At 50.7% G+C, this 12,465-nt stretch overlaps 1 protein-coding gene across 1 annotated transcript in view; it reads left to right on the top strand.

Moving 5' to 3' along the window:
- The window catches only part of CLK3 (CDC like kinase 3), an 82,520-nt gene that overhangs the window by 10,561 nt on the left and 59,494 nt on the right, over window positions 1–12,465 (top strand). Inside the window, exons 2-3 of the mRNA XM_075345615.1 lie at window positions 4–74; window positions 2,034–2,179. Of these exons, the coding sequence (XP_075201730.1) occupies window positions 2,034–2,179 (146 nt within the window). The 5' untranslated portion in view covers window positions 4–74. The remainder of the gene's footprint in view (window positions 1–3; window positions 75–2,033; window positions 2,180–12,465) is intronic.

Below are 12,465 nucleotides of genomic sequence, written 5' to 3'. Positions count from 1 at the left end.
CAGTCCTGTGAACACTTTCCCTGTGATTACAAAAGATTAAGAAGCATGACTTTTCCTTTCTGAGAGAAGCCACAGTAAGTGTTTTATACATTCAAATATAAGCATGATATTTGCAATATTGCTCTTGTATACATTTTTAAACAAAGGGATTATCCGAGCCTATTTTTTTTTTTTTTTAAGGTAATTGCTAACTAGCTGCCTATTGTGCCTGGCGCTGATCTCTACCTGCACAGGGTACTCCTGCCAGTGATTCAGCAGTGGCTTTCGTTGCCTGGGCGTGACCTTCAACGTCATGCTGATTGACATCTGGCTCCCCACTGTCTATCTGCGGGTAGTCGACTATTAACAGAATGATGCTAGCAGTCACGCCCCCATCAACAGAGCAGCCCAGAAGAAGAGCTGCTCGGTTGATCGGGAGAAGCTGAATCGCTGGCACAAGCAGTCAGTGACCGCTCTGTGCCAGCGCCAGGTACAACAGGCAGGTAGTTGTCTCTCTAATCAGCTATCTTCCAATTTGTTTAGACAGGAACAAGCTGGGGATATAAGGAGCGCAATAGGGTCTTACCGATGTATAATATGGTGACTTTAAAGGACAACCGCTCACCTGGATTAGTTGTGTGTCTCACAACCAGTATAGAAACATATAACGGCTGCAGCCGATCCCACGTGCCAAAGGCAGAAGCAAAACAAAAACAGGATAATTGGGGTGTACTCCGCGCTGCTGTACAAAGAATCACTCCAAGTAATAAAGCAATGTGGGTGGTTTATTCTACGCGTTTCGAAGAGCTATCCCCTCTTCTTCCTCAGGAAAATCCACCAATCAAAAATCACCAATCAAAAATCCCCCTGAGGAAGAAGAGGATATATCTCTTCGAAATGCTTAGACTAAACCACCCACATTGCTTTATTACTTGGAGTGATTCTTTGTACAGCAGCGTGGAGTACACCACAATTATCCTGTTTTTATTTCTTTTTAGGCACATGGTAAAGTAAAAATTTCTGGATAAGCCCTTTCAATAAAATAAAAACTGCATGTTTGGTATTACTGTAATTGTACTGATCTGAAAAAAATGAAATCAATTATTGTACTGATGTGTAAACGATAAAAAGTCTTGGAAGAAGTGGAGGGAGAAAAAAATAAAAAATCGCCCAGTTTATAATTTGTTGTCTAGTCTTGTGGTGAAAGTCTATGACTGCAGATTGCTGAGTCCTTACAGTTTGCACAGCGTGCAGTGTCAGGATTCTCCGGTGATGCTGCTTAGAGCAGGAGGTTATGTGACTACAAGCATGCAATTTGAATAGTGAATACTTCTGACCACATTCCAACTAGACGTGCTCAGTATTGAACAAAGCTTAGCATGTCTAGTCGTCATATGAACGCACGCATGCAAATTGCTTACTTGCGTTAACGTAACCACCCAATCTCGCCAGCGACACTGGGGACTCCTGACAGTAAACAATGCACACACTGTAAGGATTCTGCAGTCACAGCGGCTGCAGCCTTTCAGTTCAAGCATGGACAAATATTTTAATGCTAGCAGTCATGTTCCCCAGCATATTTAGCAATGTCTTAACACTGTTTACATGTATACTATATATTTTTATTGACTGCACATTACAAACATACTCTCCCTTGGCTAAAAACTATCCTCAAAAGTTGCAGTCCTATCTTCAGTCAGTATGTTGTATAAAATAACTGGGTTGATGATGGTATATTTTTTCGGGAAAAAGATTCAGCATAAACTCCTTAGGCACATTGCTATACTATGGCTGTCTTCTTGAGCTGTATATTTAGAGCCCAAAACTTGATTGTGTTGCCTTATGAAGGCTACCCCTTTGCAGATGTCTATTAGGGAATGTAGATGTCAGAGTTCCTTTCTATGGCCTTCACAGTGAGCCTTCTGAGTCAGTTGTCCGTGATTACATGGCCATTTATCTAAATGGCTACTTTCTAAAATGTATTATTGGTTAAGAGTCGGGAGACGATTGATGGCCAATAGTAATATTGTAATATCTGTTTAATAAAATCTTAGATGCATCGGAGGAAGAGGCAGTGGTCGCGTCAAGACTCCAGAGTGAGGAAAAGACGACGACTTAGTCGAAGTTTGGAACGCGACGAAGATGGACGACGTAGACGTTCTCCTTACTGGAAATCACCGGCAAGATCTCGCTCCAGGAGGTATGCCAGATGTACAGTACCGTGTATAAAAAAAAAAAAAAAGCTCAGATGCTGAAAAATATGTATGCATATGTTTGACTGCTTTTTTTCTGACTTTTGTGGGTCAGAATGAAACTAATTGTAACGCCGTAAAAAATATTTTCTTCATCCCTGAGCTTGTTGTCAATTCTGACCAGTATCACTTTGTGGTAATAACTTTGGAATGCTTGAATATATTCCTGTAATTCTGAGATTGTGGATTGTGGGGTTGTGGTTTTTTTTTGTGTACTTTTAGAGAGAAAGGTTGATTGATCTGATTTGCATTTATTTATGAAAATATTCAAAATTTGACAAAAAAATGAGTTTTGCAATTTTCAAACTTTTTAATTTTAATGTCCTTAAGTCAGAAAGTTGTATCCCACAAAATGGTTAATAAATAACATTTGCCATATTATCAGCAATTTCTAACTTTTCCAACAAAATTTACAAAATCAATTTTCTTTAGGGACTGCATCACATTTGAAGTGACTTTGAGGGGCCTGGGTTACAGAAAATGCCCCCAAGTGACACCATTCTAAAATTTGCACCCCTCAAAGAGCTCAAAACCAACATTTAAGGAGTTTAACCCTTTAGGTGCTTCACAGGAATTTAAGGGAACCTGTAGGAGGCGTTGGTGAAAATTATGTCATCACACCCACAGAGGCATGATAACATGGAAAGAGGGCTGACTAGTCTGAGGAGCTAACGCCTCTTTGACTAGTCAAGGCCCTAATTTGCATACAAAAATGGAGGTGGTAAATGCTTTTTTTACATATTGATTTTAGAGAATCTATATATATAATTGCCTTATTCTGTCTGTCTGTCTGTCTGTCTGTCTGTCTGTCTGTCTGTCTGTCTGTCTGTCTGTCTGTCTGTCTGTCTGTCTGTCTGTCTGTCTGTCTGTCTGTCTGTCTGTCATGCTCCGAAATTGTGTCCTTACGGTGACACAAAGCTGATTGGCCGCTGAACTCGCCATGGCCCCGCCCCCCCACACGGATTGGCCTCTCGCCCCGGCTCTCTGCAGGCCCCGCCCCCCTCACGCAATGCACGCTCGCTCTGGCCCAACTGACACGGAGCTCCGATTCCCAGGTGAGTACACACACATCAGATCACACTCACTCTCACACACACCTCACACATCACAACATCCTTGGATATCGCTTGCTTCTACACCGGCTCCGTCAGGATCCCGGCAGCGCCAGACATAACCTTGCGATGCTGGGATCTTGACGGAGGCCGTGAACGCTGGTAACCATTATACACATCGGGTAACTAAGGTCCCTTAGTTACCCGATGTGTATCATAGTTACCAGTGTACACCGGCTCACACTCACTCTCACACACACATCACACACACATCACATCGCATCCACACATCAAGGTCCTGCAGCTGCGGAACATACACACACATAACAGCACACACACACATACACACACAAATCAGATCACACTCACACACCTCACACATCACATCGCATCCACATACTCACAACATCCTGGGATATCGCTTGCTTCTCGGCGGCGATACTGTGCTGTTGTGAGCTTCCAGGACCTGCTGGGGGATCACATGGCCAGAAGCATGTGATATCCCCGGATGTTGTGAGTATCAGCGCGTATGTGCAATATCGTCAGTGTGTGTGTCTTTATGCGATCGGGTGTGTGTGAGTGTATGCGATCGGGTGTGTGTGAGTGTATGCGATCGGATCTGTGAGTGTCGGCAGAGGAGCACGGCGTGCTGGAGGAGGCTGAGAGGAGAGAGGCTGATCCTGGGGAAGGCTGGGATATGGAGGCTGGGGACAGAGAGGCTGATGCTGGGAGGAGAGAGGCTGATGCTGCAGGTAGAGAGGCTGATGCTGGCGCAGCATGGCGGATGGAGCACCTTTGGGAGTGCGCAGCATGGCGGATGGAGCACGTTTGGCAGTGCGCAGCATGGCGGATGGAGCACGTTTGGGAGTGCGCAGCATGGCGGATGGAGCACGTTTGGGAGTGCGCAGCATGGCGGATGGAGCACGTTTGGGAGTGCGCAGCATGGCGGATGGAGCACGTTTGGGAGTGCGCAGCATGGCGGATGGAGCACGTTTGGGAGTGCGCAGCATGGTGTATGGAGCACGTTTGGGAGTGCGCAGCATGGCGGATGGAGCACGTTTGGAAATGCGCAGTATGGCGGATGGAGCACGTTTGGGAGTGCGCAGCATGGGGGATGGAGCACGTTTGGGAGTGCGGAGTATGGCGGATGGAGCACGTTTGGGAGTGCGCAGCATGGGGGATGCAGCACGATGGGGAGTGCAGAGTATGGCGGATGGAGCACGTTTGGGAGTGCGCAGCATGGGGGATGCAGCACGATGGGGAGTGCGGAGTATGGCGGATGGAGCACGATGGGGAGTGCGCAGCATGGCGAATGGAGCACGTTTGGGAGTGCGCAGGATGGGAGATGGAGCACGATGGGGGGTGCGCAGCATAGGGGATGGAGCACGTTTGGGAGTGCGCAGCATGGCGGATGGAGCACGTTTGGGAGTGCGGAGTATGGGGGATGCAGCACGATGGGGAGTGCGGAGTATGGCGGATGGAGCACGTTTGGGAGTGCGCAGCATGGCGGATGGACCACGTTTGGGAGTGCGCAGCATGGCGGATGGACCACGTTTGGGAGTGCGCAGCATGGCTGATGGAGCACGTTTCGGAGTGCGCAGCATGGGAGATGGAGCACGATGGGGGGTGCGCAGCATAGGGGATGGAGCACGATGGGGAGTGCGCTGCATGGGGGATGGAGCACGTTTGGGAGTGTGCAGCATGGCGAATGGAGCACGTTTGGGAGTGCGCAGGATGGGAGATGGAGCACGATGGGGGGTGCGCAGCATAGGGGATGGAGCACGTTTGGGAGTGCGCAGCATGGCGGATGGAGCACGTTTGGGAGTGAGCAGCATGGGGGATGCAGCACGATGGGGAGTGCGCAGCATGGCGGATGGACCACGTTTGGGAGTGCGCAGCATGGCTGATGGAGCACGTTTCGGAGTGCGCAGCATGGGAGATGGAGCACGATGGGGGGTGCGCAGCATAGGGGATGGAGCACGATGGGGAGTGCGCTGCATGGGGATGGAGCACGATGGGGAGTGCGGAGTATGGCGGATGGAGCACGTTTGGGAGTGCGCAGCATGGCGGATGGAGCACGTTTGGGAGTGCGCAGCATGGGAGATGGAGCACGTTTGGGAGTGCGCAGCATGGGGGATGGAGCACGATAGGGAGTGCGCAGCATGGCGGATGGAGCACGTTTGGGAGTGCGCAGCATAGCGGATGGAGTACGTTTGGGAGTGCGCAGGATGGGAGATGGAGCACGATGGGGGGTGCGCAGCATACGGGATGGAGCACGATGGGGAGTGCGCTGCATGGGGGATGGAGCACGATGGGAAGTGCACACCTCCCCCCAACACGCACGCACGCACGCGCGCACTGCACAACACACCACACCACACCACACACACACACTGGGAACCACAAACAACTGCCCTACACAGACACCCACACACACACACAGACAACGCTGCACACACAAATATACGCACATACCGCACAACACGCACATTGCACAAAACATACCTCCCCCCCAAAACACACCACACACACACAAACTGCGCAACACACACACAACGCTACAGACACACAGCGCTCCACAAACAACGCAACACACAAACAACACCGCTCTCACCCCCCATCACACCCAGACAACACCCAGAACATGTACAGCGCCCTACACAAACACTTGGTAACTACACACAACATATATATAGATATAGATATAGATATATATAAACAAAAATCATACATGAACTACACAATACGTAAATTCTAGAATACCCGATGCGTAGAATCGGGCCACCTTCTAGTGATGTTATAAAGGTCTGGTTGGGAAGGGAAGTTTGACGTGCAAATGTAAATACTGCTGTGTTTGATGGCATAAGGGCCCTGACAGTTTGCTTTTAAAGCAATGTTAAAGGGGGGAAAAAAAGCTATAATTTGATTTTGTTTTTTTCTTTTTTTTTTTTTTTTTTTTTTTTTTAACTTTTCCTGTGACTGAGCTGAACGGAGGTTTGTTTTTTTGCAGGACAAGATGACATTTTCAGCTATACGATTTTTATTTACATTCTACTTTTTGATCATGTATTCAACTTATTTTTTTTTTTTTTAACCTTTCCTGGGCACTTTTTATTTTTTTAACACTGTTGAAGGGGTTAAATAATGTGACAGTTTTAAAGATTGGGTCTTTCCGGATGCCACTATACCAAATTACTTGTTTTAACAAAAAGACATGATAAATGTATTTTTTGTTAGAATATTTTTTTTCTTTATACTGTTTTGTTTTTTTTGTTTTTTTTCTTTACAATTTTTTTTGCCTGCCCCCCCCCCCCACTTTTTTAATTTTAATTAGTCCCTACGTTGGAATTTAACTTTCTTTATCGTTCCTTTGGGAGACCCAGACCATGGGTGTTTAGCTTCTGCCTCCGGAGGACACACAAAGTACTACACTTAAAAGTACTCCTCCCTCTGAGCTTATACACCCCCTGGTAGCCAGTCCTAGCCAGTTTATTGCTTTGTGTCAGGAGGCATACATCCACACATGCATTCTCATCTGATTTGTTTGACTTTTGGAAAGAGTTTGAAGAAAAGCGGGTCCATGTCTGGACTCCCGGCATGTCCCTTCTCACCCCACTGTGTCGGCGGTGTTGTTAAGGTTGATTTACAAGGCTGCAGCCTTACATGCTGCGCTCCTTCACCATCCCTTCTGGGCTCTGGCTTGAAGTGGGAGCCAGCACGGTCTCCATGCCTGGCAGGAGTCCGGTCTCCATCCACAGCCCCTTGAGGATTCTGTTGGACCGGAGCACTCATCCCCAGGGACATGGCCCTGCGTCTCAGCAGCTAAGTACCTGAGACGTTTATGTTGGGGGTCCCGGTTCTTTATTGTAAGGTGAGAGTATGCTGTATGTGATTGTTTTAACTTTTCCAGCGGGTTCTCTAGCTTTTGCCTGAGAACCGCGCCGAGGGTGCCTGCTTGTCGGCCTCGCCGCTTAAATTTAGGCCCCGGCTTTGCCGGGGGCCTAGTTTCATTTTCCTGCCCTCGCATGTCACTCATGCAGAGGGACAGGTTCGGCTCCTCCCGGCGGCCGTTCTACACAGGGGAGGGACACTCCCCACTGCTGGGGCGTCCCTCCTTCCCTGCAGGTCTCTATAGCCCTCTAGTTCCCGCTCTTTTATAGGAACGCCCTCTTCTCAGGCAGAGTTCACTCTGCTCTGGGACATCCTGCATTCTGCATCTCTGCTGAGGTGCTGCGACTGGGGGACCGGGCTTCGGGATCTGGAGGGCACACAACACCGCGCTCAGCGGTCTGGTAAGCCACAGCCGGTCTCCGGTTGTGGACCTCTGTATATTCTCCCTGGGGTTCATTCTCTGCAAAGCCCCCACTCCAGCAGCATGTCTCACACAAGGAGCAAGGCTCCAAAGCTTTATTCTGCATGCACTGCATGTAAGCTCCTGCTGCCTGAGCCGAGCACCTATCCACATTGTGATGTCTGCTCTAACTTGGCGGTGCCACAGCCTGGAGTCTCACCCCCAGTGGTCTCTCAGGCTGCTGCTGCTGCACCTGTGACTGAACACCCGGCCTGGGTAGAGTCCTTTTCTAGGTCCATATCCCAGTCATTTGCTGAGTCCATGGGACTTTTGTCCAGGACTTTGATGAATATGCATCAGCCCCCCTCACAGGGTGCCTCTAATACTCTTGACAGAGGACTCCTATCCTCTGACCTCCGTCCATCGGAGCTCACGGAGGATTCATCATCTGATCCCAGACCCCGTCCTTCTAAGAGAAGGCGCAGGGTTTCCTCCCCCTCCCCATCCCACGGCTCTGTCTCAAGAGCTGACTCTCAAGATGAGGAGGATGCCCTCACTGGGGGCTCGGAGGCTATGTATCCCATCGATTTCTCTGAGGGTGACTCAGATCTTAGTGATTTGATTGCTTCTATTAATTCTGTGCTGGATCTCAATCCACCAGTATCAGAGGAGCAACCCTCTCTGGCAGAAAAACATCAGTTTACCTCGCCTAAGAGAGTGAAGAGTGTGTTCTTTAACCACTCCAGTTTTCAGACCGCTGTGACCAAACCCAGGGCCTGCCCTGACAAACGCTTTCCAAAGCGTGGTTCTGATGACCGGTTTCCATTTCCACCTGAGGTGGTCAAGGAGTGGTCTCACTCCCCAAAGGTAGACCCCCCCGGTGTTTAGGCTCTCAGCCCGGACCGTTGTGTCGGTGGCTGACGGCACCTCACTTAAGGATTCCACTGACCGTCAGATTGACCTTCTGGCCAAATCTGTGTATGAAGCTGCGGGGGCCGCGTTTTCCCCGACTTTTGCAGCAGTGTGGGCTCTCAAAGCCATCTCTGCTTCTCTAGAGGAGATGCATTCCCTCACCAAGGATTCTATGCCTGAGATGGTTACCTTAACTGCTCAGGCTTCAGCTTGTTCATCCTATGCCATGTTTTCCATGCTAGAGGCTGCTCACCGCACTGCGGTGGCTTCAGCTAATTCTCTTGTTATCCGCAGGATTTTGTGGCTTCGAGAGTGGAAGGCAGATGCTTCTTCCAAGAAGTTTCTTGCTGGGCTCCCTTTTGCTGGTTCACGGCTGTTTGGTGAACAGCTGGATGAAATCATTAAAGAAGCTACTGGCGGGAAGAGTACTTCCATGCCACAAACCAAGACCAGGAAACCCGCCCAGGGTAGGAATCAATCGAGGTTTCGTTCCTTTCGTTCCTCCAACTGGTCATCCTCTAAGCCTTCCGCCTCGTCCGCTAACTCAGCCAAGGATCAGAAATCCAACTGGCGCCCAAAAGCGCATCCGCAGAAGACCGCAGGAGGTTCTGCCACTAAGGCAGCTTCCTCATGACTCTTGGCCCGCTCCAGCCACGTCCTTAGTTGGTGGCAGGCTCTCCCACTTTGGCGACGCTTGGTTAAAGCAAGTCTCCGATCAGTGGGTGAGAGACATCATATCTCACGGCTACAGGATAGAATTCTCTTCCAGCCCTCCAAACAGATTTTTTTCTCTCAACTCCCCCCTGCTCCAAGGCCGCCGCCTTCTCGCAGGCCGTGGCGTCCTTGCAGGCAAACTGAGTGATTGTCCCAGTTCCCGCTCAGGAACGGTTCAGAGGTTTTTACTCAAATCTCTTCCTAGTTCCAAAAAAGGACGGTACCTTCCGGCCCATCCTGGATCTCAAGCTTCTCAACAAGCATGTCCGGGTGTGCATATTCGCATGGAGTCTCTGCGATCAGTCATTGCCTCTATGACCCAAGGGGAGTTCCTGGCGTCCATCGACATCAGAGATGCCTATCTACATGTGCCCAATCGCAGTGTCACATCAGCGTTGGTTACGTTTTGCGATAGGAGAGGATCATTTCCAATTCGTGGCTCTCCCCTTCGGGTTAGCCACGGCCCCTCGGGTATTCACCAAGGTCATGGGGGCAGTGATTGCGGTCCTGCACCTCCAGGGGTTAGCAGTGCTTCCTTATCTGGACGACCTTCTGGTCAAGGGTCCATCCAGCGCAGACTGTCAGCGGAGTGTTTCGCTCACTCTCGCCACCCTAGCCCAATTCGGGTGGATTGTCAATCTTCCCAAATCCACTCTGACTCCGACCCAGAGTCTCACGTACCTAGGATGCAGTTCGAGACTTTTGCCGGCACTTGTGAAGTTGCCCTTAGACAAACAGCTGTCACTCCGGTTGGCGGTGCGGTCTCTCCTGAGGCCCCGCCGTTATACCCTCAGGCGTCTGATGCAGGTGCTGGGTCAAATGGTGGCCTCCATGGAGGCGGTTCCCTTTGCCCAGTTCCATCTGCGTCCTCTGCAGCTGGACATTCTCCGCTGTTGGGACAAGCGGCCTTCCTCCTTACAGAGGTTAGTGGCTCTGTCGCCACGGACCAGGAGCTCTCTTCAGTGGTGGCTTCGACCACTCTCCCTGTCCCAAGGGCGCTCCTTCCTGACTCCGTCCTGGGTGATTCTCACCACGGATGCCAGCCTATCCGGCTGCGGAGCGGTACATCTCCACCACAGAGCACAGGGCACTTGGACTCCGTCCGAGTCAGCCCTTTCAATCAATGTGCTGGAAACCAGAGCTGTGCTTCTAGCTCTCCTAGCCTTTCACCACCTGTTGGCGGGCAGGCACATTCGAGTCCAGTCAGACAACGCGACAGCGGTTGCCTACATCAATCACCAAGGCGGGACACGCAGCCGCCTGGCAATGTTGGAGGTCCAACGCATTCTTCAATGGGCGGAGGACTCCAAGTTTACCATATCCGCAGTCCACATCCCTGGCGTAGAAAACTGGGAGGCAGATTATCTCAGCCGTCAATCCGTGGACGGTGGCGAGTGGTCCCTACACCCGGCAGTGTTTCAGTCAATCTGCCGCAAGTGGGGCACTCTGGACGTGGACCTAATGGCATCCCGTCACAACAACAAGGTTCCGGTTTACGTGGCTCGCTCCCACGATCCTCAGGCCTTCGCCGCGGACGCTCTGGTTCAAGACTGGTCCCAGTTTCGTCTGTCCTACGTGTTTCCCCCTCTAGCTCTCTTGCCCAGAGTCCTGCGCAAGATCAGAATGGAGGGCCGTCGAGTCATCCTCATTGCACCGGACTGGCCCAGGCGAGCTTGGTATCCGGACCTCCTCCAACTGTCCGTGAAGATGCCGTGGCATCTTCCGGACCGTCCAGACCTGCTCTCGCAAGGTCCGTTTTTCCGCCCAAATTCTGCGGCACTCAAATTGACGGCGTGGCTCTTGAGTTCTGGATTTTGACGGCTTCTGGTATTCCTCCTTAAGTCATCTCCACTATGACTCGGGCCCGTAAGTCTTCCTCCGTCAAGATCTATCACAGGACTTGGAAAATTTTCCTGTCCCGGTGTCGCTCTTCTGGCCATTCTCCTTGGCCATTCTCGTTGCCGACCCTTCTGTCTTTTTTACAGTCCGGTCTGCAGCTAGGACTGTCCCTCAACTCTCAAGGGACAAGTCTCAGCTCTATCAGTGCTGTTCCAGCGGCGTCTCGCCCGGCTGGCTCAGGTCCGCACCTTCATGCAAGGTGCGTCTCACATCATTCCGCCTTATCGGCGGCCCTTGGATCCCTGGGACCTTAACTTGGTCTTCACGGTATTGCAGAAACCCCCTTTCGAGCCCCTTAGGGAGGTTTCTTTGTATTGTCTTTCTCAAAAGGTGGCCTTTCTAGTTGCCATAACTTCTCTCAGCAGAGTCTCTGATTTGGCTGCTCTCTCCTCGGAGTCGCCTTTTTGGTTTTTCACCAAGACAAGGTAGTTCTCCGTCCGACCCCGGACTTTCTTCCTAAGGTGGTCTCTCCCTTCCACCTTAACCAGGATATTTCCTTGCCTTCCTTCTGTCCCGGCCCCTGTTAATCGCTTTGAGAAAGCGCTGCATACTCTAGCTCTGGTGCGTGCTCTCCGGATCTATGTGTCTCGCACCGCTGCGCTTAGGCGGTGCACCTCTCTTTTTGTGCTGCGCTTAGGGCGGCGCAAGGGTCTCTCTCTGCTTCTAAGCCGACCTTGGCCCGTTGGATTAGATCGACCATTTCGGACGCCTACCAGAGTACTCAGGTGCCTCCCCCGCCGGGGATCAAAGCACACTCGACCAGAGCGGTCGGTGCCTCTTGGGCTTTTAGGCACCAGGCTACGGCACAACAAGTCTGTCAGACTGCCACTTGGACTAGCCTGCATACCTTTTCGAAGCACTACCAAGTGCATGCTCATGCTTTGGCAGATGCGAGCTTGGGCAGACGCATCCTTCAGGCGGCTGTCGCCCACTTGTGAAGTTAGGCTCTGCCTACTTCTTAGTTTTTTCTGTTTATTCCCACCCAGGGACAGCTTTGGAACGTCCCATGGTCTGGGTCTCCCAAAGGAATGATAAAGAAAAAGAGAATTTTGTTACTTACCATAAATTCTTTTTCTTATAGTTCCGTATTGGGAGACCCAGCTCCCTCCCTGTTGCCTGTTGGCAATTTTCTTGTTCCGTGTGTTATCATCGGCTGTTGTCGTGGACAGAGTCTCCGGTTGTTCCGGTTCTTACTCGGTTTCTACTTGTGGGTGGCTATTCTCCTTCAGCTTTTGCACTAAACTGGCTAGGACTGGCTACCAGGGGGTGTATAAGCTCAGAGGGAGGAGCTACACTTTTTAGTGTAGTACTTTGTGTGTCCTCCGGAGGCAGAAGCTAAACACCCATGGTCTGGGTCTCCCAATAC

This window comes from Anomaloglossus baeobatrachus, chromosome 4 (genome assembly GCF_048569485.1).
Source record: "Anomaloglossus baeobatrachus isolate aAnoBae1 chromosome 4, aAnoBae1.hap1, whole genome shotgun sequence".
NCBI classification, from domain to species: Eukaryota; Metazoa; Chordata; class Amphibia; order Anura; family Aromobatidae; genus Anomaloglossus; species Anomaloglossus baeobatrachus.
The sequence above is the reverse complement of the archived record's forward strand: the minus strand, read 5'-3'. Positions and strand labels throughout refer to the sequence as shown.